Source organism: Lithobates pipiens, unplaced genomic scaffold, assembly GCF_037356315.1.
Source record: "Lithobates pipiens isolate NorthernLeopardFrog02 unplaced genomic scaffold, aLitPip1_a1.2 Scaffold_120, whole genome shotgun sequence".
In the NCBI taxonomy this organism is placed as follows: Eukaryota; Metazoa; Chordata; class Amphibia; order Anura; family Ranidae; genus Lithobates; species Lithobates pipiens.
This window is the reverse complement of record NW_027507708.1, coordinates 1-24469: the sequence shown is the minus strand read 5'-3', so window position 1 is coordinate 24469 and position 24469 is coordinate 1. Positions and strand designations below refer to the sequence as shown.

The following is a 24469-nucleotide window of genomic DNA, read 5'->3' as shown; positions in this document are numbered from 1 at the left end:
GCGTATCTTCTGAATGGCCTGGAGTGGTAAGTGTGGTCCCCCAAGGCTCTGTCTTGGGACCAATGCTGTTTACTAGAATAGAGAAGGATCTGGGGGTCCTAGGAGATGACAGGCTCAGCAATGCCAAGCTACAGCAAGTAAGACCAGCAGACTAATCGAGTCCATGCACACCACCAGGCTTAGCAAGGGTTTTGCATTTTGCCTGTAGAAGCCGCTCAATGTTATCCTAGGTGTCCACGCACATTGAGATATTAAGCCTGGGTTCAGCACTGCGAACCCGCCTCCAATTTGCAATAGCAGAAGATTTTGGCCGGCTCTCTTTGGAGCCGATTCACATATCTCTGCAGCAGGTCTGCTGCGTGTAACAAAATGTCCCACACTCCACTTGAGCGCTTTCGTCATATACCGCTTCCTCCCAGTCTGAATATAGCTATCAGATATTCCAACCGCTGACAACCACAAACAAGGCAATGCTAGTTTGGTTGCTGAACATGGACTGTTTATTAGAACAAGAATACAGTCTTATATACCAGATGAAGAGGAGGTCCCCTCTCCTGCTAATATTACTCTAACAATACAGCTGTAACCAGAATTATAAATTAACATGAACTAATAAATCCCTTAAAGCAGCCGATGTGACTCCATGCTCCCCTGGCCACTGTTGTGATTAATCAGGATTTCACTACAGGTCAGACTTGTTGTCACAGAGCTTCACACAGTAATTACACATTATCATAGGTATAAACACAGGACACCTTCTCACAATAGCAGGAGCTCCAGCAGGAATCCAGTAGGAGCGTACATTGTACAGAGGCCAATGTGATCAGCTCTTTCAATTAACATGTGGAGTTCTGAATCAAACAAATCACGAAGTCTATATATCTCCTGGGAGATATTGTGGATAAATTTTACTGTCCCATTTTAAGTACTCCAAGTCATATTTTCTCAGTCACCATGTGCCCCTAATGGACACAAGATGACTTAGACATAGGAGGTACATGAGGCGCTGAAACAAGGGTTTCCCAACCACCCCAAGGGATTTTGGGTTCCATGCCACAAAAAAGCTGTGCGTCTTTTGGTCCGTTTCAGGTCCGAATTCAGCCCAAAATTCGGTCTGAACTCGGACCAGACCCCCGTTGTGAGCCACATGCGGCTCATATGTGAACCCAGCCGTAGAGGCAGAAAAATAAACCCTTCTGGATTGTGTTTTTGAGAGGAGGTTTCTGGCAGAAAGACGTCACGTCACGCCTAAATGCCTGTCCAGACATACTCTATATCAGTGGTTCCCAGTCCTCAAGTACCCCCAACAGGCCATGTTTGCAGGTTTTCCTTTATCTTGCACGGGTGCTTTAAATCTGAAGGAACGGCTTGGTATTTTGGACAGCTATTTTATCTAAGGGAGGTTCCCAAAACATGGCCTGTTAGGGGTACTTGAGGACCAAGTTTAAGAACCACTGGTCTCTATTTTCTGCCCAAGGTGTGCACGCCGAGGTATGGTGTGAATGAGGCCTCATCAGTAACAATAGTTTTTTAACTCCTGGCAAATGTATGGTAAGCCGGTGATTTCTGCAATAAAAAAAAAATCTAAATTTTTACTAATGCTGCTTCTGTCTTCATGTGACCTTTCTGTGGTCTCTGCACAGCATATAAGTTCTCATTCATACATTTCAGCCGTGTGTTCGGAGGTTTGTCTGAAATTTACTGTTCATGATGTCTCCCAGAGGACTATGGGAAGATGGGAGTTACCAACCATTATTATCCTTACCTGGAGGGCCACAGGATGACGGGAGTCCACCCCTAATCGTTATTACCATTACCTGGAGGGCCACGGAATGACGGGAGTCCACCCCTAATTGTTATTACTGTTACCTGGAGGGCCATGGGACGACGGGAGTCCACCCCTAATCGTTATTACTCTTACCTGGAGGGCCATGGGACGACGGGAGTCCATCCCTAATCGTTATTACTCTTACCTGGAGGGCCATGGGACGACGGGAGTCCACCCCTAATCGTTATTACCATTACCTGGAGGGCCACGGGATGACGGGAGTCCACCCCTAATCGTTATTACCGTTACCTGGAGGGCCACAGGATGACGGGAGTCCACCCCGAATAGTTACTACCGTTACCTGGAGGGCCACAGAATGACGGGAGTCCACCCTAGTCATTACTACCGTTACCTGGAGGGCCACGGTATGACGAGAGCCCAACCCTAATCGTTATTACCGTTACCTGGAGGGCCACGGGATGATGGAAGTCCATCCCTAATCATTAATGTTACCTGGAGGGCCACAAGATGACGGGAGTCCACCCCTAATCTTTATTACCATTACCTGGAGGGCCATGGGATGACGGGAGTCCTCCCCTAATTGTTATTACCGTTACCTGGAGGGCCACGGGATGACAGGAGTCCACCCCTAATAATTATTACCGTTACCTGGAGGGCCACGGTATGACAGGAGCCCACCCCTAATTGTTATTACCGTTACCTGGAGGGCCACGGGATGACGGGAGTCCTTCCCTAATAGTTATTACCGTTTCCTGGGGGGCCACGGGATGAAGGGAGTCCTCCTCTAATCATTATTACCATTACCTGGAGGGCCACGGGACGCCGGGAGTCCACCTCTAATCGTTATTACCGTTACCTGGAGGGCCACGGGACGATGGGAGTCCACCCCTAATTGTTATTACCGTTACCTGGAGGGCCACGGGACGACGGGAGCCCACCCCTAAATCGTTATTACCATTACATGGAGGGCCACGGGATGACGGGAGTCCACCCCTAATCGTTATTACAGTTACATGGAGGGCCCACAGGACGACGGGAGTCCACCCCTAATCGTTATTACCGTTATCTGGAGGGCCACGGAATGACGGGAGTCCACCCCTAATTGTTATTACCGTTACCTGGAGGGCCACGGGATGACGGGAGTCCACCCCTAATTGTTATTACTGTTACCTTGAGGGCCACGGGATGACGGGAGTCCTCCTCTATCACATAAATAAAGCCTCTGCACAATTATCAATGTTGTTTTATCGTTTTGTTACAACAAATTAATTTCACAATGAGATCCACATGGGGGGAAAATCTGGAGATCGGTCATCAGACGTATCAGAAGTACCAGAAAAATACACTTATGCCGCGTACACACGATCGAAAATTCGGCCAGCAAAAGACCGATGAGAGCTTTTGGTCGGAAAATGCGACTGTGTGTACGCTCCATCGGACTTTTGCTGGCCGAATTCCCGCCAGCAAAAGACTGAGAGCAGGTTCTCAATTTTTCCAACGGAAAAAGTTTTGATCGGAAATCCCGATTGTCTGTATGCAATTCCGACACGCAAAATTCCTACGCATGCTCAGAAACAACTCGTCCTCAACACTTTCTCGGATCGTCGTGTTGAATGTCACCGCGTTGTTGACGGTGGAAAGTTCCGAGAACGTTTGTGTGACCCGAGTGTATGCAATCCAAGCCTGAGCGGAATTCCGTCAGAAAAACCATCCAAGATATTTCAGACGGAAAATCCGCTCGTGTGTACGCGGCATTACTGCTTTTTGTTTTAAATCATTCGATTATAATCGCAGCATCAAAGTTCTGAGCGAGCCAACCATCACTGCAGAATGAAGAGCCAGAGATGGCAGGATCAGCCGACGCGCTCCGGGCAGAGAGAACATCAGCCGGCTCCATTCTTCTTCTGGGGACAACTCACAAGTTTGGATGTCCTCAGATGTTCAGTCCTCATGACAATGGTCACCAGGAGAACAGAGACACGAGGCAGAAAACCCCAACAGGGATCTAACCCTCCCCTCCCCCAACCCATTCATCAGATTTGTGTCTGTGGTTTGAAACGCGCTGGATGCGGAGAGGTCTAGGGACAATGGAGCCCTCCTGCACACACGAGAGATTTGGTGGCTGATAATGGGAAGCTGAGCAATTCAGAATTTCCATCCTGCAGCACACAGAATGGGTGATCCTCATTCACCATCCCCCACCCACCCCAAAAATAAAAAAAACGTTATCATCAGAACGCATTTTAAAAACACACCCAGTGTGTGTACTGAGCACACAAGTCCCTGGACCACAAATCACAAGACCACATAGACAGTGTGAGATTGTGTAGGCGGAGCCAGAATATAGTCACATGTGAGACCGTGTAGGCGGAGCCACAATATAGTCACATATGAGACCGTGTAGGTGGAGCCACAATATAGTCACATGTGAGACCGTGTAGGCGGAGCTAGAATATAGTCACATGTGAGACCGTGTAGGCGGAGCTAGAAAATAGTCACACCGTGTAGGCGGAGCCAGAATATAGTCACATGTGAGACCGTGTAGGCAGAGCCAAACTATAGTCACACCGTGTAGGCGGAGCCAGAATATAGTCACACCATGTAGGCGGAGCTAGAATAGTCTCACCGTGTAGGCGGAGCCAGAATATAGTCACATGTGAGACCGTGTAGGCGGAGCCAGACTATAGTCCCACTGTGTAGGCGGAGCCAGAATATAGTCACACCGTGTAGGCGGAGCCAGAATATAGTCACACTGTGTAGGCGGGACCAGGATCTTTCAGCATATAAAATAGTTTTTCCCCCATGGAGGTCAGTTAGATGGTTAACCTGCATTGGCCAGCTTGCACTTTCTTTTGATCCGTGAATACGGTCCAATCTCCTCATGGAAGATGAAATCCCAGATCACCCGGACCCAGGACTGGTGGTGGGGAAGACCGTCATAATATTCTGAGGCAATCTGCCGAACCTGAGGGGAAGAAAGACATCAATCTGAGTTATTTGGCTCATTAGTGGTTTGGTGGCCCAATCTATAGAAGGTCTGGAGATGAATGGACTGTCATCACCCCCAACCCACCCTGAGAGCGCTGCACCATAGAGAGAACCAAAACCAAAGACCGTATGGATTGGAAGTCACTAATCACATGACCAGAGGCTACCCTGATTGGCTCCTGGCCATGAAGACAAATGAAATGGACATGCAATGGATCTACTGGCCGGGTGTATTCAGTGTTTACATACTTATATAGTAGAACTCTTATTAAAATAAAATACATATACACGATATTACCAAAAGTATTGGGACACCTGCCTTTACACACAGATGAACATTAATGATATCCCAATCTTAGTCCGGAGGGTTCAATATTGAGTTGGCCCTTTGTAGCTATAACAGCTTCAGCTCTTCTGGGAAGGCCGTCCACAAGGTTTAGGAGGGTGTCTATGGGAATGTTTGACCATTCTTCCAGAAGAGCATTTGTGAGGTCAGACACTGATGTTGGAAGAGAAGGAAGGCCTGGCTAGCAGTCTCCGCTCTAATTCATCCCAAAGGTGTTCTATTGGGTTGAGGTCAGGACTCGCTCATCCATGTCTTTATGGACCTTGCTTTGTGCACTGGTGGGCAGTCATGTAGGAACAGGAAGGGGCCGTCCCCAAACTGTTCCCACAAAGTTGGGAGAATGAAATTATCCAAAATGTCTTGGTATGCTGACGCCTTAAGAGTTCCCTTCACTGGGACTAAGGGGCCAAGCCCAACCCCTGAAAAACAACCCCCACATTATAATCCTCCCTCCCCCCACACCATAATCCCCCCTTCACCGAATGATTTGGACCGGCGCACAAAACAAGGTCCATAGAGACATGGATGAGCGAGTTTGGGGTGGAGGAACTTGACTGGCCTGCAGCTCAACCTGATAGAACACATAAAGTCCCTCTCCAGGCTGCTAGTAAATGTAAACCATGGGGAAAGCACAAACTATTATGTGCTGCGGTCCAAGGGCCACATGCTGCTCCTAGACCACAGGTTGGACACCAGGACTCTGGAAGAAGAGATAAGCACCTACCACAGGCAGTTTGCTCCCGGGAATGCTGGGAAAGTCGTGGTGCTCCATGTGATAGCCTACATTGAAAGTAATCAGATTCAGAGCACCGTAGTAGGAATAGGTCTCGTGTCCCTCCATGAACATGTAATGTTCTGCAATGAAATGTCCCGATATTGGGTGGAAACCCAAACAGAACATCGAACCAGCCACCAAATAGACTACTGGCTTTAGACCGAACGTGTGAAACAGAATAAGATCCACTGAGAACTGCACCAGGGCGTTACAGATCTCCATCCTGGTGATGGGCTTAGGATTCACGTAGAGAGGGCGCAAGACATAGATGAGCGGCTGAAGGATGAGCCATACCACTTTACGGAGGGGAGTGCAGAAGAACCATCCTTCAAAGTCTGTAGGGATGTCCACATCCAGGTTGTCTCCTCCCAGATAACGATGGTGGTCAATGTGGTATTTCTTGAAGGATGCGGAGTATGGCATGCCGATTGGCAGGTTGGCAATCATGGCAAACCACCTGTTCCATTTTGTCTGGCGGTTACCGAAGGCCACGTTGTGTGATATGTCGTGTATGGCCAAAGTCAGCGAGTGGTTCACACAGCCGCCAAAGGCAAAGGCCCAAAACAGGACCCACTTCCAGGCCAAGTCTCTCACCAGGCGGCAGGCCATAAGCTGAGCAAATACCATCACCAAGACGATCCATTTAAGATATCGGTCAGGTCCCATCAAAGACTTGATCTCCGGATATTTGGCTGTAAAAAGGAGAAGAAAAGCTTATGAAATGTTCATCCAACAGACGACCAAATACACCGGACTGTGAGGACAAGAACACAAACCCCATATTCAGAAACAGCAGAAACCGTTCAATTAGAACATTCTCCAAACAGCGACCCTTTACAAACCTTTATCTGGCCCTTGGGGAATTAATCCTCCTACTGACACCAATGAGGGGGCACTATTCCTCCCACTGACACCAATGATGAGGCACTATTCCTCCCACTGACACCAATGATGGGGCACTATTCCTCCCACTGATACCAATGATGGAGCACTATTCCTCCCACTGATACCAATGATGGGGCACTATTCCTCCCACTGACACCAATGATGGGGCACTATTCCTCCCACACTTCCTGCACACTACACCCGAGGCATGGTTTGCTCTCACTGTACTTACACTGGCTGGGAATGGGTTTATATCTAGGGGTAATCAAAGGGTTAACAATGTGCCCATTATGAGGGGTTCCCACCATCCCTGTGCCGAGTTCCCGGGTCTGTACACCCGCTGTGCCCGTTATGAGGGGTTAATTTTTTTTTTGAAAATCTTACAAACAACAACTTATATACAATAAAACCATAATAAATAAATAAAACATATTTACAAAATAATTGAATATGACTATACAAAACAGAAAGAACAAGAACAAAATAAATGGTGCAAACCAAATTGTGCACAACATAATCCCTACGGGAGAGCCAGACTAAGGAACATCACCGTCACCATGCATGGAGCCTTTTATCATAAATATATTTAATCTGAAAATCTAGGGGAGTGAAAGAAGAATACAAAGAAAGCCGCACACCCCGAGATCAACGGGCAGCAGCTACAGAGCCCTGATATTCCTCCACGCCTTTATCCAGGCCTCCTGCTGCCACCTGTCTTTCTCAAGACCCCGAATCTTCCCAACCTCACCACGTAAGGATACCTGACACCGTGCACTCCACGTGAAATAACGGACTACTAGACTAATTTTAAAAAAGTGTTTCCAAATCATAGTCCCGACGAGTCTGGAAAGCCCCATACACCCACTCTGTATAACTCATATGGGGGAGGAAGGGTATACTCAGAGCCCTCCCCACCCTCTTGTACACCTCTATATTAAAAGGGCACTGAAGTAGAAAGTGATCCATGGACTCCACCACTCCTCCACACTCCACTCTCGGGCAGCCCCGATCACTCATGGAAAGAAACTTCAAGTTGCCCTTCACATATAGTTTTCCATGAATGGCAAGCCAAGCCTGATCCCTAAACTTCATTGGGATTCTCTCCAAATTAATCAACTGCAAACCCACCCCCAAAACCAGGCTTGGGCAATCCCTCAAGGCCAGTGGCTCGCAAAAAACAGAGCTCATGATCCGCTTCTCAAGAAGTTTCCTTGGAAGAGATCTGACTTCTCCCACTGTTACTTGCCACTGCCGAAATATTTTCAAGCACGGGGCAACATAAGCCGGGAGCTTATCATGCTTGACCCTCAGGCTTTTCACTGGCCCACCATTTTCCCAGTCTCGCAAAAAGGGCCTAAACCAGGACTGGAAAATACCAACCCACCCAGGCGGTCTCTCTGCCAACATGTTACCAAGATTGTACTTCACAAACATCAGAGAGAAAAAGACTACAGGGTTGATCATCCCTAGACCACCCTCCCGCCTAGAAAGGTAAGTCACATTCCTTTTGACAAGGTTTATTCTGTTCCCCCATAACAGCTGGAAGAAACAACTATAGACCCTGGTATAGAGAGAAGCTGGCAAAACGCAAACAAAACTGACATATAGGAAAATCGGAATCAGATAAGTCTTGACCAGATCAACTTTTCCCCTCAAGGTAAGACGCAAAACTTTCCAGCTTTCCACCTTGGCATCGGCATTCTCCAGCCTGTTCACCCAATTTGCATGTAAATAGTCACCTGGGCCAAATTCAGCGCATAGAACTCAATTTTTTTCCTAGGGCTCAAGGAAGTCATCCGGGAGAACAAAGCTTTCACCTTCCGCGCCCATCCAGAAAGCTTTACACTTGTCCTGGTTGACCATTAAACCTGATGCCTCTGAATACTGCCTTATCACTGAGACCACCTCCTGCACCTCCAGAAACATCATCAGCATAGGCCACAACTTTCACAGGAGGCTCACCAGTGATGCCCAAAAGGTACAACACACTGTGGTCCACTCTCTAGCCTTCTAATGAAGGGGTCGATTGCAAACACATATAACAGAGTACTCAATGGGCACCCCTGACGCACACCGAGCCGACCACAAAGGGTTGCCTGACCCAACCATTAACCAGAGGAAAGCTTTCAGCCCCTTTGTATAAGATCTTGAGCCAATCAATGAAACCGCCCTCCAGGCCATATCTTCCAAGAAGGAGCCATAAGTACTCATGATTAACCCGATCAAAGGCCTTAGCCTGACCCAATGTCAGCAAAAATGTACCCCAACCAGCAGCCCTACAATGCTCCAAGGCCTCCCGGACAGCTAACACCATCGAGAAAGTGCTTATACCCTGGACCGAACAGTGCTAGTGGCAGGATAACAAACTGCCTGCCACTAGTGATAATCGCCAGAAAAAAATCTTTGCTAGTATCTTTCTATCGACATTAAGAAGGCTAATGGGGCGCCAATTCTCAATCATCGAAGGATCTTTACCCTTAGACAGAAGGATCACTGCAGATTGCGTCATGGAGGGTGGGAGAGAACCCTCATACAAACCATTAAAAACCTCTGCAAGGTAGGGAGCCAGATTCACCTTAAAACATTTATAAAATTCAGCTGTCAACCCATCTGGCCCTGGCGTTTTCTTGATGGCCAGTTTATCAATAGCCTGGACTACCTCATCTGCAGTGATTTCATCTGTTAAATTCAAAGGAACATTACTTTCCAGTCCTGGTGTAGAGTTAAAAAAAAAACAACATCCTTGTGCGATCAAGGTTCCTTCCTCCCAGGAGATTGGCATAGTCTGACCTGACCACCTCCAGGATCCCTGACCTAGACTTCGTCAGAGAGCCCGTACTGTCCTTCAGGCCATTGACTGTCTTAACTGCTATGCTCTGTTTACAGTTCTGGTAAGGGTCAGGCAAATGGTATTTCCCATAATCCCTTTCCTGAACCAAAAGAGGCATGCCGGGTCATATTGATGTCTCCTAAGGAGGAGCTTTACCTCAGAGATCGCCTCAGAATCTCCTCCATTCGAAACAAGGGGGTCAAGTTTCCTCGGCAAACGCTGGTAGGTGATATACCTATCTTGCTGCTTCTTTATTCCTATGGCCTTGAAAAACCCAAGCTCCCACCATTCTGACTTGCTGTTGCAAAAGTCTAGGATCATTACCTGTGCTTGAAAAAATCCTCAAAAGATTGTCTTACACTCTCGTCTTCCAGGAGGGCCAAATTCAATCTCCAGATACCCCTCCCCCTAGATGGCATGTCTGAGGCAGAGTCCCAGATAGAATACAGTGATCAGAAAACGTCACTGCCTGACACACAGGTGCCGAAAAAGCAGAGTCTCCCTTTCCAAAAAAAAAACTATCTATCCTACTCTATTACCTCTCTGAAAAGTGAACCCCGTGCTGTCTGGGCAGTGCTTAATGTTCACATCTACCAGACCTGCTTCCCTAACTATCGCGTTGAGAAAAAGGGTGTCATAGCCCAGCTTATCTCGGAAACATCTCCTGTCTTTAGACCTAGTAATGGTGTTGAAATCACCAAAGATAACCTGCTGGGCCATAAAAAGAAAGGGCTTAATCTTTGTAGAGGCATTTCCTGTCCCACTTCATCTGTGAACCATAGATGTTAATCAGGCACAGGTCCTGCTCCCTTACAGAGACGTCCAAGACCATGCATCTCCTAATCTCTACCTCAATTACCCACCGGCACATTACCATACCAGAAACAAGGACCGCAACCCCGCTGTAAGGCTCAGCCGCAAGAGACCAAAATGAGGGACCACATCTCCACTCCTTCTTTACCCAATGTATCTCGGCCAGACTACTCAGATGGGTCTCTTGCAAAAACAAAATGTCAGCATCAAACTCGCTGAGCAAAAATAAGGCCATATGAGGAGCGCTTACTGCTCTTAAGCTGGCAACATTAATGATTGCCACTTTCAAACGGAGTGGGAACTGCCATTAGGGTAGTTGAGGCAGCCTTTTCTTAGCCTGACTACTCCCTCTCCCTGGAGAACCAGCGCGCTTCATTGCACCCTGGCACTCACCATCCATAGAGGATGATGAACGAGTCTCATTCATCCTCATCATCTGACAGGATCTTGAACTTATTTTCCAAAGGCAAAACTTTGGGATTTAAGGTAACTGAACCCCTTTTTTCCCCTTCTTTTGCCCTCCTATCCTCCAACCACTCCATATAATCCTTGGACAAACCGGAGTCAACAGACTCCCCACCCTTTCACTCCCCTCCCCCCCACTCTCCCTTCCCTTATCTACCACCAAGCCAGCCTCTCCACCATTTTCCCACTCCTCTGCACCTTACAATCCGCAATAGGAACCTTGCAGCTTCGGGGGAGGGGGCTGGCACCACACCTGATGCACCAGCCTCAGCACCTCTTGCTGCCTCTGCGATTTGAGAAGACACAGAAGGATTGTACACATTCTCAGTAACTGATACCTTATCTACAGACTGGGAAGACACGGGCACACTAGGTAAACGCACAGACCAGGGCACCACAGACTGGGGAGACACAGACCCATTGGGTATTGGCACAGACCCAGATGGACTCACAGGCACTCCATCTCCTGAGCTCTGAGCATCCTCCATGTCCAGGCGGAAGAACTCTCTCATGAGCTCAGGCTTGTTGTGCATTGCCTCAGGACACTGACTAAGGATGTCCCACCGCATTGCACAGATTACACCTGATGATATTATAGTCCTTTGCCAAATGTCCTATACCCTGACACAGAGAGCACTTCATCACCGGATAGGAGGAGGCAAGATGCCCTTTATCTCCACACTTGTTGCAGAGCTTTGGCTGGCCCGGGTAGAAGATGGTCAGCCTGTCCCTCCCAGGAAAGCTGAGGATGGCAGATGCTGGACGACGTCAACAACCTTTAATTTTAGCTGCACAGACCACCCCCCCCCCATCCATATTCCCCGATCAATCAAAATCTTCTTTAGGGGGCTCAGGACGTCTACATACCTCCTCAACCATATAGTTAAATCCCCTTGTGGTATGGATTCATTGTGGACAAGAGTTGTCAACATTTTAATGAGTGACTGGCGTGATATAAGCTTGGGGATGAGCCCTCTCCAGTCTGGCAGGCCCCTACACACGTGTTCATACTTCTCCCAAAATATGTCCAAAGACTCCAGATGGATAAAGGACAAATTGTAGTCATAGGAACCGATCTGATGTCTGTGGGCCTAAACCCCATCTGCAGAATCTTATCCACCACTGTCCTCCTATGTGGGGGGAGTCCACCGCCCTCCCATTTTAATTGAACAACATTCCTCCTTTTAAACAGGGAGGAAGATAAAACATTTCCATATTCCTTCCCCGCTTGCTCCCCCTTCCCAGATCCTGTAGCAGCAACACCAGCATAGGTTTTTCTTACACCAACAGCATTTGCAGTCTTGTCCTTATACACATTCCAACCTACTGGCAGAGAGTCTGAATGAGCTGGGATAGCAGTCTTCTGATTGGCAGAGGCAGGACCCATCACCTCCCCCAAACACAATCCTGTCCACTGCAGACTCCTGGAGAGTTGTAGCACTACTGCTCCCAGCATCTCCTCCTCCATTCAGAGGAACAGCCGCTGTGCCTGGTCCAGGCAAAGTCTCTGTATTGTCCATGGAGCTCCTCTCTGCAGACTGAAGCTGACAGTTATCAGATGTTATTGCTTGCTGTACATTGTCTATGGGTCTGGGCTGACTGCCTGTAGTACTACAACCCTCAGCAAGCCCATTGTCATTAACACCACCATCCTGCGCACACACTGTACCTGCTTGCTGTGCTGTCACCTCTGCAATGTTATGGCTGATGGTGGGATCAGACATCCTCCCAGTTGCTGCAGAGTTAATGGTGGATCTTGCTCTCTCCACAGGGTGAGGAACGGTGTCCATCTTATCATCAACATCCCGAGAAGCCGCATCCAGAGGGGATTCCAGCTTTTTGATAAACTCCAGCATGCCAGAACCTTCAGCCTCCTGCTCAGATGTTTCATATTGCTACTGGGGAGGGAAGGGGACAGATGTCTCCACCATTGAAGGCTCATCAGATGTCTGAGATGTTGAAGAGCTGGGCTTATCCTCCGTTCCCACTTTCTCACTCTCTGCTGACTCTGTCGGTAACTTGTGAAGAGCACTACTCCCTTGGGAGCTGCTAATGGTTCATACAGTATGGCTAGTTTAACCCCCGCTTCTTCCACCCCCTGCTGTAGAAATCACGGACACAGTTCAACAATCAAATGGCTCCATTCCGTTCCGTAGCTTTCCAGCACTGGGGTCTAGGCAGACCCAGGCCTTCCAGCCCTGCTCCTGTGGGTCACATTTTGCAGTCTTTCTGGATCAAATCTCATCCCATCTCCCCCAAGGAACATGTGACCCCAGTGTATATGTATGAGACCCGTCCCTGCCCAAACAAATTAACGATTGGATGAGGGCCATACACACTGCCTTTCCCTGAATCCCTGCACCCGCCTCCTTTCCAGAATATTCCTCTGGAGAGCAAGGGAGGGTTTTCCAGGGTGATGACCAGGTGGTCACACCACCCTCTAACCTACGACTCCACCCTAAGCCCTTGTACACACATTGGATTTTGTCCGACGGATTTTGTCTGAAACTGTTGCATACACACGGTCGGACAAAGTTGTCGGAAAATCCGATTGTACATAACGTGATGACGTTATTTCGTTACGACGGGACTACGTTCAGGCAAGTAGCCAATAGCTTTGGTCTAGGAATTTGTTGTAAGCTTGCGTGACACTTTGTCCGTCGGAGTAGGCTACACATGATCGGAGTATGTCCGATCTGAGCATGTTGTCGGAAAATTTTATAGACAAGTTGGAAAACTTAGTCCATCTGATATTCCGACAGAAACAGTCCGATGGAGACCACACACAGTTGGATTATCCGACAATACGGTCCGATCGGACACATTCCGTCGGAATCTCTGACCGTGTGTACAAGGGCTAACCCTAACCAAACCTCCAGGCCTGTACATAAAGAATAGTAAGGCACTGGCAATTTAACCTGTCTTTACCTATTAGCACCCACCTAAAGGTGGTGGGCGCTACACCTGCATCTCCTCACTGGTTGGGTCACCCTCCATGCAGGAAGCGGCTCCTCTCCTTATTTGGCTAAAACGTTCTTCATTTCTGTATTTTTCTTTAAATGCTCCACTATTCTCCTTCAGAGAACTCACCAATTCTTCCTTCTTCCTCACAGCTTGTTCCAAGTCCTTCAACTCAGACCTCAGAGCCGGTCTCTTCTTACTGAAGACTTTAGCACAAATCTGCTTTTTCTTCTTAAATTCGGCTTTCAAAGCTCCCAACTTCTCCTCTTCCTTCTCAATCCGGTTCAGCGTTTCAACAATCCTCCGTCTAAAGAAGTGATTCTCAACCAGGGTTCCGTGTAACCCTAGGGTTCCCCCAGAGCTTGTAGGGGTTCCCCCAGAGCTTGTAGGGGTTCTTTCAGCATTGGGCAATTTCTGCCTTTCAGATAAGTTCCCACTGAAACCATTGATCTTTCTAAATATCTGTAAGGAGGTAATTCTTCCCACTGACCATCACCCTAATGTATTATGAGTTGTAGATTTCTAATTTTTAGCAGGGGTTCCCTGAGACCGGAGAACTATTTCAAGGGTTCCTCTGTGTTGAAAAGGTTGAGAAAGGATGGTCTAAAGGCAGACAGACTCATCTCTCCTTGGGCCAGGCCCAGAATCTTGCACAGGCTGAGGCCTAGTCACAGGCTAATCCACGGGGCCCTGCCAGGGTCCTCCGCAGGATCCAGCACATCTCCTGGGGCAGATAAGCAACTCTAGCCCCTGGACTCTGTAAGCACAAGAGTTAAGGAACCAGCAAGCTCACTGACAAGGAGCAGAATGGCATGCCCGCTGTGCCCATTATGAGGGGTTCCCACCATCCCTGTGCTGAGTTCCCGGGTCTGTACACCCGCTGTGTAGGGTTGCCACCTTTTGTTCAAATCAAACCAGAACACTTTAGCGTAGCACGCCAATTTTTTTTTATAGTATAAACTATACATATATTAAATAAAATTTCTAATCATATGAAGTTAATAACAAAAGTTCCCCTTTACATCAGAGCACACAGAGTTCCCCTTTTACATGTGAACTTGCAGAGTTCTCTTTCACTGTAAGGGGGACTCTGCAGACTCTGATGTAAGGGAGAACTCTGGAGCCTTTAACATAAGGGATGCTCTGGGAACCCTGATTTAAGGGGAAACACTGAGAGCTCTCACGTACGGGGAGGACTCTAATGTAAGGGGAACACACTGGCTTCTCGTGTAAAGGGGAACTGTGATATAAGGGGTGCTCTGAGAACCATGATTTACATTAGTGTACTCACTCAGAGGCAGGAGAGAGAAGGGGGGAGACTTCAGTGAAAGACAGGGATGGATGGTGAGCTCACTCATCCCTTGGCAGTCAGCACATCTCATCCAGAGGCTACTGAATTGAAAATTTCTGGCCCCCACTTTCCTTTTCTGAGGCAGACACAGAGGGGTAGGGGGGAAGAGGTGCTGATCGAGTCCTCTCTCCTCTCCCGTCTGTGTGTGAGTGTTTCGGGGGGGAATTGTTAGTGTTGGCTTTGGGCAGTGTGAAAGAGTTTAACAGACACTTTCAGCTTAGACAAAAGCAACCAGCAACCCTGCTGGGAAACTATAGTCCAGTCTAAATAATGTGTCCGGGTTTCAGGCAGTCTGAATCCCGGATGCATGATTCCAAACCCGAACTGTCCGGGTGAATCCTGGACAGGTGGCAACCCTACCGCTGTGCCCATTATGAGCGGTTCCCACCATCGCTGTGCTGAGTTCCCGGGTCTGTACACCCGCTGTGCCCATTATGAGGGGTTCCCACCATCCCTGTGCTGAGTTCCTGGATCTGTACACCCGCTGTGCCCATTATGAGGGGTTCCCACCATCCCTGTGCTGAGTTCCCGGGTCTGTACACCCGCTGTGCCCATTATGAGGGGTTCTCACCATCCCTGTGCTGAGTTCCCGGGTCTGTACACCTTTCTATGCCCATTATGAGGGGTTCTCACCATCCCTGTGCTGAGTTTCCTGGATCTGTACACCCGCTGTGGCCATTATGAGGGGTTCCCACCATCCCTGTGCTGAGTTCCCGGGTCTGTACACGCGCTGTGCCCATGAGGGGTTCCCACCATCCCTATGCTGAGTTCTTGGTACGGGGGGAGGGGTTACAGGGAGGGTATGGAAGAGGGCTATGGGGGGTATAGGGAGGGGTATGATGGGGGTAGGTATGGGGGGGTATGGAGGGTATGGGAGTAGGTATGGGGGAGGGGTATGGGGAGAAGGTGCAATGCTCTGCAGGCAGCAGTGTAATAGAATAATAAATGCCCAGAAGCTGGAATTTGGTGGGTTGCAGGGAGTTGGGATTGCAATGTATGGAGGGGGGAATCTGTCCGCACACATGGGGGGGAGGGAAATCTGTCCGCACACATCGGGAGGGAATCTGTCCGCACACATTGGGGGGGGGGAATCTGTCCGCACACATGGGGGGGGGGGGAATCTGTCCGCACACATCGGGGGGGAGGAATCTGTCCGCACACATCGGGGGGGGGGGGGGGGGAAATCTGTCTGCACACATCGGGGGGGGGGGGAGAAATCTGTCTGCACACATCGGGGGGGGGGGGAATCTGTCCGCATACATCGGGGGGGGGGGGGGGAAATCTGTCTGCACACATCGGGGGGGGGGGGAGAAATCTGTCTGCACACATCGGGGGGGGGGGGGGGAATCTGTCCGCATACATCGGGGGGAGGGAATCTGTCCGCACACATTGGGGGGGAGGAATCTGTCCGCACACATCGGGGGGGGGGGGGGGAATCTGTCCGCACACATCGGGGGGGGGGGAATCTGTCCGCACACATCGGGGGGGAGGAATCTGTCCGCACACATCGGGGGGGGGGAATCTGTCCGCACACATCGGGGGGGGGGGGGAATCTGTCCGCATACATCGGGGGGAGGGAATCTGTCCGCACACATTGGGGGGGAGGAATCTGTCCGCACACATCGGGGGGGGGGGGGAATCTGTCCGCACACATCGGGGGGGGGGGAATCTGTCCGCACACATCGGGGGGGAGGAATCTGTCCGCACACATCGGGGGGGAGGAATCTGTCCGCACACATCGGGGGGGGGGAATCTGTCTGCACACATCGGGGGGGGGGGGGGGAATCTGTCCGCATACATTGGGGGGAGGGAATCTGTCCGCACACATCGGGGGGGGGGGGAATCTGTCCGCACACATCGGGGGGGGGGGAAATCTGTCCGCACACATCGGGGGGCGGCGGGAGGGGAATCTGTCTGCATACTTTGGGGGGGAATCTGTCCGCACACATCGGGGGGGAATCTGTCCGCACACATTGGGGGGGAGGAATCTGTCCGCACACATCGGGGGGGGGGGGGGAATCTGTCTGCACACATCGGGGGGGGGGAATCTGTCTGCACACATCGGGGGGGGGGGGGGAATCTGTCCGCATACATTGGGGGGAGGGAATCTGTCCGCACACATCGGGGGGGGGGGGGGGGGGGGAATCTGTCCGCACACATCGGGGGGGGGAAATCTGTCCGCACACTTCGGGGGGTGGCGGGAGGGGAATCTGTCTGCATACTTTGGGGGGGAATCTGTCCGCACACATCGGGGGGGAATCTGTCCGCACACATGGGGGGGAATCTGTCCGCACACATGGGGGGGAATCTGTTCGCACACATCAGGGGGAGAATCTGTCCGCACACATTGGGGGGGGGGGGAGAATCTGTCCGCACACATCGGGGGGGGAATCTGTCCGCACACATCGGGGGGGGGGGAATCTGTCCGCAAACACATCGGGGGGGGGGGGGGAAATCTGTCCGCACACATCGGGGGGGGAAATCTGTCCGCAAACACATCGGGGGGGGGGGAATCTGTCCGCACACATCGGGGGGGGGGAAATCTGTCCGCACACATCGGGGGGGGGGATCTGTCCGCACACATCGGGGGGGGGGATCTGTCCGCACACATGGGGGGGGGGGGATCTGTCCGCACACATCGGGGGAGATCTGTCCGCACACATTGGGGGAGATCTGTCCGCACACATCGGGGGGGAATCTGTCTGCACACATTGGGGGGGGGGGGGAATCTGTCTGCACACATTGGGGGGGAGGAATCTGTCTGCACACATCGGGGGGGAATCTGTCTGCACACATCGGGGGGGGATCTGTCCGCACACATCGGGGGAGATCTGTCCGCACACATTGGGGGGGAGGAAGCTGTCCGCACACATCGGGGGGGAATCTGTCTGCACACATTGGGGGGGGGGAGGAATCTGTCTGCACACATTGGGGGGGGAGGAATCTGTCTGCACACATCGGGGGGGAATCTGTCTGCACACATTGGGGGGGGGTTGTACAATTCCAGTACCCCTGTGATGGTGGTTGGGGATCCCCTGGAGTCACCCCATTGCCCCTCACCCTGACATTAGATTTGTGCAGGAGATTTCTATAAATCTGGTGCAGCTCTGCATAGAAACCAATCAGCTTCTGGGTTTTATGGTCAAAGTTGGATCTGGCCATACATTATACAATTTCCTTTAGATTTATAGTGCTCCCCTCGGGATTTACCTAATATCTCCTGCCGGCGTCTAGTGTGCGGTTGGTCGCTGTCCATCCATTTGAAGTCTCCTCGGGGCACTTTGTTGTCCATCGTCTCCGAGCCGCGTCCTCCCCTCCCCCCCCCCCCCCCCAGACTGAGCCCCTCTTATATCAGAGGGGGCGGGGCCTCTGACCACCAGCAGGAAATATCCCATTTCCTCTGATCCTTTGTCAGCGAGATCCATCGCCGCCTTCTCCATTGTCGTGCCCTGAGCCTGCGCTGGAAGGGTTAACTGCTCCTTTATGTCGGGGGTGGGGCAGGAAAAGCCAATCAGGGGCCCGTCACCTGTGAACAGGAGCCACACATTATACAATTTCCTTCAGATTTCCCTTCACTGAGTGTGACCTCATATTATACAGAAAATTGTATAATGATATCATTGGTGTCAGGGATATATAATAAGCCCCATTACTGTTGTCAGGGGGATATAATAAGCCCCATTACTGGTGTCAGGGGGATATAATAAGCGGAACCCTGCTGGACAGAAGAGGGAGTGGACAGCTGATGACTCAATCGGTCGTTAGGGATGTGGCAGCCATCTTCCCGGCCCCCTCCTTAGCAACCAGCTATATACAGTCTGTTTAATGAGGAAGGGGAAAAAAAAGGAGTTTAAGATCGGATGTCAGCGGATCGGATCGGATTTTATTGGGATTTTATGTGATGGACCAACACAAAGTGTCACATAATTGTGAAGTGGAAGGAAAATGATAAATGATACAAATAAATCTGTGAAAAGTGTGGGGGAGGGGCATTTGTATGGCGCCCCCCAGAGTCAATACTTTGTAGAACCCCCTTTCTCTACAAGTCTTTTTGGGGTGTCTCTACCAGCTTTGCCCATCTAGAGAGGACATTTCTGTCCATTCTTCTTCTTTGTAAAATATCTCAAGCTCTGTCAGATTGGATGGAGAGCGTCTGTGATCAGCAATTTTCAAGTCTGGCCACAGATTCTCAATGGGATTTAGGTCTGGACTGTGACTGGGCCATTCTAACACATGAATATGCTTTGATGTAAACCATTCCATTGTAGCTCTGGCTGGATGTTTCGGGTTGTTGTCCTGCTGGAAGGGGAACCTCCGCCTCGGTCTCAAGTCTTTTGCCGACTCCAACAGGTTTTCTTCTAAGATTGTCCTGTATTTGTCTCCATCCATCTTCCCATCAACTCTGACCAGCTTCCCTGTCCCTGCTGAAGAAAACCATCCCCACCACATGATGCTGCCACCACCATGTCTCACGGTGGGGATGGTGTGTTCGGGGGATGGGCGGTGTTAGTTTTCCCCACACATAACGTTTTGCTTTTAGGCCATAAAGTAGAATTTTGGTCTCCTCTGACCAGATCACCTTCTTCCACATGTTTGCTGCCCCCTCCCCCACATGGCTTCTCACAAACTACAAACAGGACTTCTTATGACTTTCTTTCTCCAATGGCTTTCTTCTTGTCACTCTTCCACAAAGGGCAGATTTGTGGAGAGCACGACTTAGTCCCCGTACACCCGGTCGGACATTCCGATAACAAAATCCGTCGTTTTTTTTCCGAAACTGTTGTTGCATACACACGGTCGGACAAAGTTGTCGGAAAATCTGATCCTTCGGAATGTGGTGACGTTCGTTCGTTGCAACGGGATTACGTTCAGGCTAGTAGCCAATAGCTTTGGTCGCGTAATTTGATCTGAGCATGCGTGGCACTTTGTCCGATCGGAATTCTCTACAAACGATCGGAAAAAGTCTGATCGGATTTTGTTGTCGGAAAATTTGAGGTCCTGCTCTCAAATATTTTCCATCAGAAATTCCAATGGAAAAAGTCCAATAAAGCCCACGTCGGAATTTCTGCCCGTGTGCACAGGGCATAATAGTTGTCCTGTTGACAGATTCTCCCCCCTGAGCTGTGGATCTCTGCAGCTCCTCCAGAGTTACCATGGACCTCTTGGCTCTTCTCTGATGAATGCTCTCCTTGCCCGGTCAGTCAGTTTAGGTGGACGGCCAAGTCTTGGTAGGTTTGCGGTTGTGCCATACTCTTTCCATTCTCCGATGATGGATTGAACAGAGCTCCGTGAGATCTTCAAAGCTTGGGAGATTTTTTTATAACCTAACCCTGCTTTATACTTCTCTACAACTTTATCCCTGACCTGTCTGGTTTGTTCCTTGGCCTTCATGATGCTGTTTGTTCACTAAGGTTCTCTAACAAACCTCTGAGGGCTTCACAGAACAGCTGTATAAATGACACACAGGTGGACTCTATTTACTAATTAGGTGACTTCTTCTGCAGCGAATGGCAGCACAGTCTTCTGGGTCCGCATGCACATGCAGACCCAGAAGAAAGCCACGACGTACAGGTACATGATTGTATAGAACAGTCACTTCCAGCGCTAATAGGTCTTCCAAGGTGTGGAGTAACAGATATCAGATAAAATGGTGGTGTGCAAGATACATATGGTATCCAAAACTGGGTGGATGCGCCCTCCTCAGATGGGTAATCTGAAAGTAACCTCGAAAAGAACATAAATGGAAGACGCACACACCTAGTGCATTACCAGAGATAATTTAATAATAAAAATCTTTTATATAGAAGCGGCTACTCACAAAATGCAACTGACAAAAGGCCATAAAACCAATGCATGGACATGCAGAGGACACGGGGTACAGCCAACGCATTTCGGGGGTGCACCCCCTTCCTCAGAGCTAGACTAGTCTCATACACCATGGGCAAGCGCTTTTATAGGGAATGGTGGAATTGAAAATTCTGTGTCAAAAAAAAAAAAAAAAATAACATAAAAAAATTATATCAATACATGTATACTAAGGATGAGCTCCGGCATGTTCGCATACTCCACGTGCAGAGCCCGCCAGGACGTTGGCGCAGCGCTGCGCTAATCACAGGCAGTGAGACATTTCCCGATCTCTGCAGCCGCGCATCGGGGCAATGTCTCACTGCCTGTGATTAGCGCAGCACTGCGCCAACGTCCTGGCGGGCTCTACACGTGGGCTGTGCGAACATGCCGGACCTCATTCTCAATGTATACATACACATACACACACATACAAATAGTTGCACTAACGAAAAAACAACAGAATCCATATCAAAAACCTATAAAAAAAAACAAAAGAAAAAACTCCATCATAAATACACAAATAAATAAGTAATGATAATTCATTTGACTGATATATTGCACATTCATTTATATTTAGTCAGATGAATACAAGCGTGGGAACACATAAGCAAAAACGGATGCAGGATTGATAATTGGGTCAATCCATGTCTCACCTCTACATGCCTGAACTGGCTGCGGGGGAGGGGGGGGGTAATTGGGCACTCAGAGGTGTCCAAAAAAACACACACTAGCAACAGCTGGAGGTCCGCTAATTGCATATCCCTGCGCCCCGCTGTGGTGCGCCGATCAGTGAACACTCAATACCAAGGGGAATCCATTCCTGGAAACTCAGGAAGACTCCCGATGACACGTGACATCACTTCCGGGGCGGGAGCAGTACAACAGTGTCCCCGTAGACATGAATGGGCAAAGATAGACGGAAGGAAAAAAGAAAAAAGAATTTCAAAAATGTAATAAAAATTGCAAAAAAATTACAAAAAATTCTCTAACAAAACTTCACCACTAGGAAATAGTAAATTAATAAAAATAAAGAAAATAATTTATTTAAAAAAAAAAAATGCTCTATTGTAATGAATTTTGCACAAGGATATTAATGATTCCCCAATGAATAACAATGAATTGTTGTTACTGATTGTATGAGCCAACCTGCCGCAGTAAAGATACTGAAGCGAGTCAGCAAGCGGTTAACCTTTAAAGGTCCTAGCTATTTTTTGTGTAATGCCTTGTACACCACAAAATCCGTCGCATACACGCGGTCGGACAAAGTTGTCAGAAAATCCGATCGTTCAGAACGAGGTGACGTTCGTTGCGTATGACGGGACCACGTAGAGGCTGGTAAGCCTATAGCTTTGGTCTTGTAATTTAATCTGAGCATGCGTGGCACTTTGTCCGTTGGAATTCTCTACAAACGATCGGAAAAAGTCAGATCGGATTTTTTTTGTCGTAAAATTTTAGATCCAGCTCTCAAATTTTTTCCATCTGAGTTTCTGATGGAAAAAGTCCGATAGAGCCCACACACCATCGAATTTTCCGACAGCATAATCCGACCTTTTCCGTTGGAATTTCCGACCGTGTGTATAGGGCATTAAACTGTACTATGGCTTTAAGTTTTAAAGGAGAAGTTCACCCTAAAACTAAAATCCCTGCATCTATAGACACCCCCAATCGAACACTGACCTATCTAACCCTGTAAAGAAGAAATCGCTATACATCCCTTTTCTGAAGCCACTCCCACACTGAGCTGTCAGCGGTGGCTTCTATGTGTAGGGGGGTGCAGAGGACACAGCCGACAACGGAAGCCCCATAGTAACGCTATGTGTGACGTCACTTCCCATTCATTTCCCGGCCAATGGCGGCTGTGTCCTCTGTAGAGCTTCCCCTGCTGGAGATCGGGTCGGATTGGCTTCAGGAAAGGTACGTATAGCGCCTGCTCCTGAAGAGCACGCGCTATGTTTTTGAACTTTAATGTTACACCTGAACTGCAGTTTGGTTTGGATATAATTATTCCAAATTTTGACCTCAGCATCAGTCTGACTGGACTATAGGGTGTTCAGCCTGGCCATAGGGGGCACTGTCTCTTCTGGCAGGCATGGAAACACAGTCTGGTTGGGTGCTTTAAGGTTACTTTCTCTTGGAGCCCGCCCAGTGGGAGTGTCTCTTGCTGTGCTTTCTGGGAGAGGGTACTTAAGATGCGGATTTCACGTGGTTCAGGGTTCCGGTCCAGAAGTATGTTCTGACTCCATGGTCCTGGTCCTCCTGACCAGACCCCAGAAAGGCTATGGCCTGGGGTGCGGATCAAGTCGGGTGGATCCGCAAGGAAACTAAGGAAAGGATTCGGATGTGGTCCGGTGCCGTCTGCGGTTGTGGAAAGGCCCAGCAACTTCGTAGCAAACCAGGTCCTGGTCCTCCTGACCAGACCCCAGAAAGGCTATGGCCTGGGGTGCAGATCCACCCGACTTTATGTCGGGTGGATCCGCAAGGAAACTAAGGAAAGGATTCGGAGGTGGTCCGGTGCCGTCTCCGGTTGTGGAGAGGCCCAGCAACTTCGTAGCAAACCAGGGGAGGACTCTTCAGAAGAAGGCCACGTACGGGTTGGCTTCTTAGCAAGAGCCTGGTAGGGCTGAAGGACCTAAGTGAATCCAATTTCGTGGGTATCGCCGAACCGGCTGAAAGATACTGGTACCATACGAGTGTTCTACAAGTATTCAAGTTTCCTTGTTCATGTTCTACAACAAAGTATGTGGCAGAGACTTATTCCTGATTAAAGCACTTTGTTGGCTGCTAGGCCTTGTGAGAGAGAGACTATCCAACTTGAGTGAACATCCAGCTGTGAATGGCTATTCTCTGGATTTAGTCAAAGTAAGATAGTTCTTTATTATTGACTTTGACACTAATGCCGCGTACACACGACCGGACTTTTCAACATCAAAGGTCCAACGGAACAATTCCGGCAGACCATTCGATCGTGTGTGGGCTGCAGCGGACTTTTGATTTGCAAATATCCGACAGACTTTAGAAATGGAACATGTTTCAAATTTTTCCGCCGGACCCAGTTCCTACCGAGAAATCCGCTCGTGTGTATGCTAGTCCGACGGACGAAAACCGACGCGAGGGCAGCTATTGGCTACTGGCTATGAACTTCCTTATTCTAGTCCGGTCGTACGTCATCACGTTCGAATCCGTTGGACTTTGGTGTGATTGTGTGTGGCCAAGTCCGTTCATTCGGAAAGTCCGTCAGAACTCTGTCAGAACTCCGTCGAAAGTCTGTCGGACCTAGTCCCTCGAAAAGTCCGGTCGTGTGTACGCGGCATAAGAGTACCTGGACTCTTCTCCTAACCCTCTGATCCTATACTGAGAGACTGTTCGTTAACTACGTTTTTGCAAATAAAAATCCCTTTAAGCGGATGTGTCATCAGTCT

General features: G+C 49.3%; 1 protein-coding gene across 3 annotated transcripts; it reads right to left on the bottom strand.

The window, feature by feature from the left end:
• Positions 1–477: 477 nt before the first annotated feature.
• Positions 478–21894, bottom strand: LOC143973815 (sphingolipid delta(4)-desaturase/C4-monooxygenase DES2-like). 3 transcript variants are annotated; one of them, XR_013272120.1, is made up of 4 exons: positions 18414–18512; positions 5848–6590; positions 2282–4754; positions 478–2232 (listed from the first exon to the last, which is right to left on the bottom strand). XR_013272120.1 is itself a non-coding variant. In XM_077474687.1 (3 exons), exons 2-3 carry the CDS (start codon positions 6562–6564, stop codon positions 4611–4613), a joined length of 861 nt encoding a protein of 286 aa, XP_077330813.1. In that variant the 5' UTR covers positions 6565–6590; positions 21704–21894; the 3' UTR covers positions 478–4610. The 3 variants fall into 3 exon arrangements, 2 of the variants coding, with proteins under 2 accessions (XP_077330813.1, XP_077330812.1); XM_077474687.1 differs by lacking the exon at positions 18414–18512 and adding an exon at positions 21704–21894 and having other exon boundaries at positions 478–4754; XM_077474686.1 differs by having other exon boundaries at positions 478–4754.
• Positions 21895–24469: the final 2575 nt, after the last annotated feature.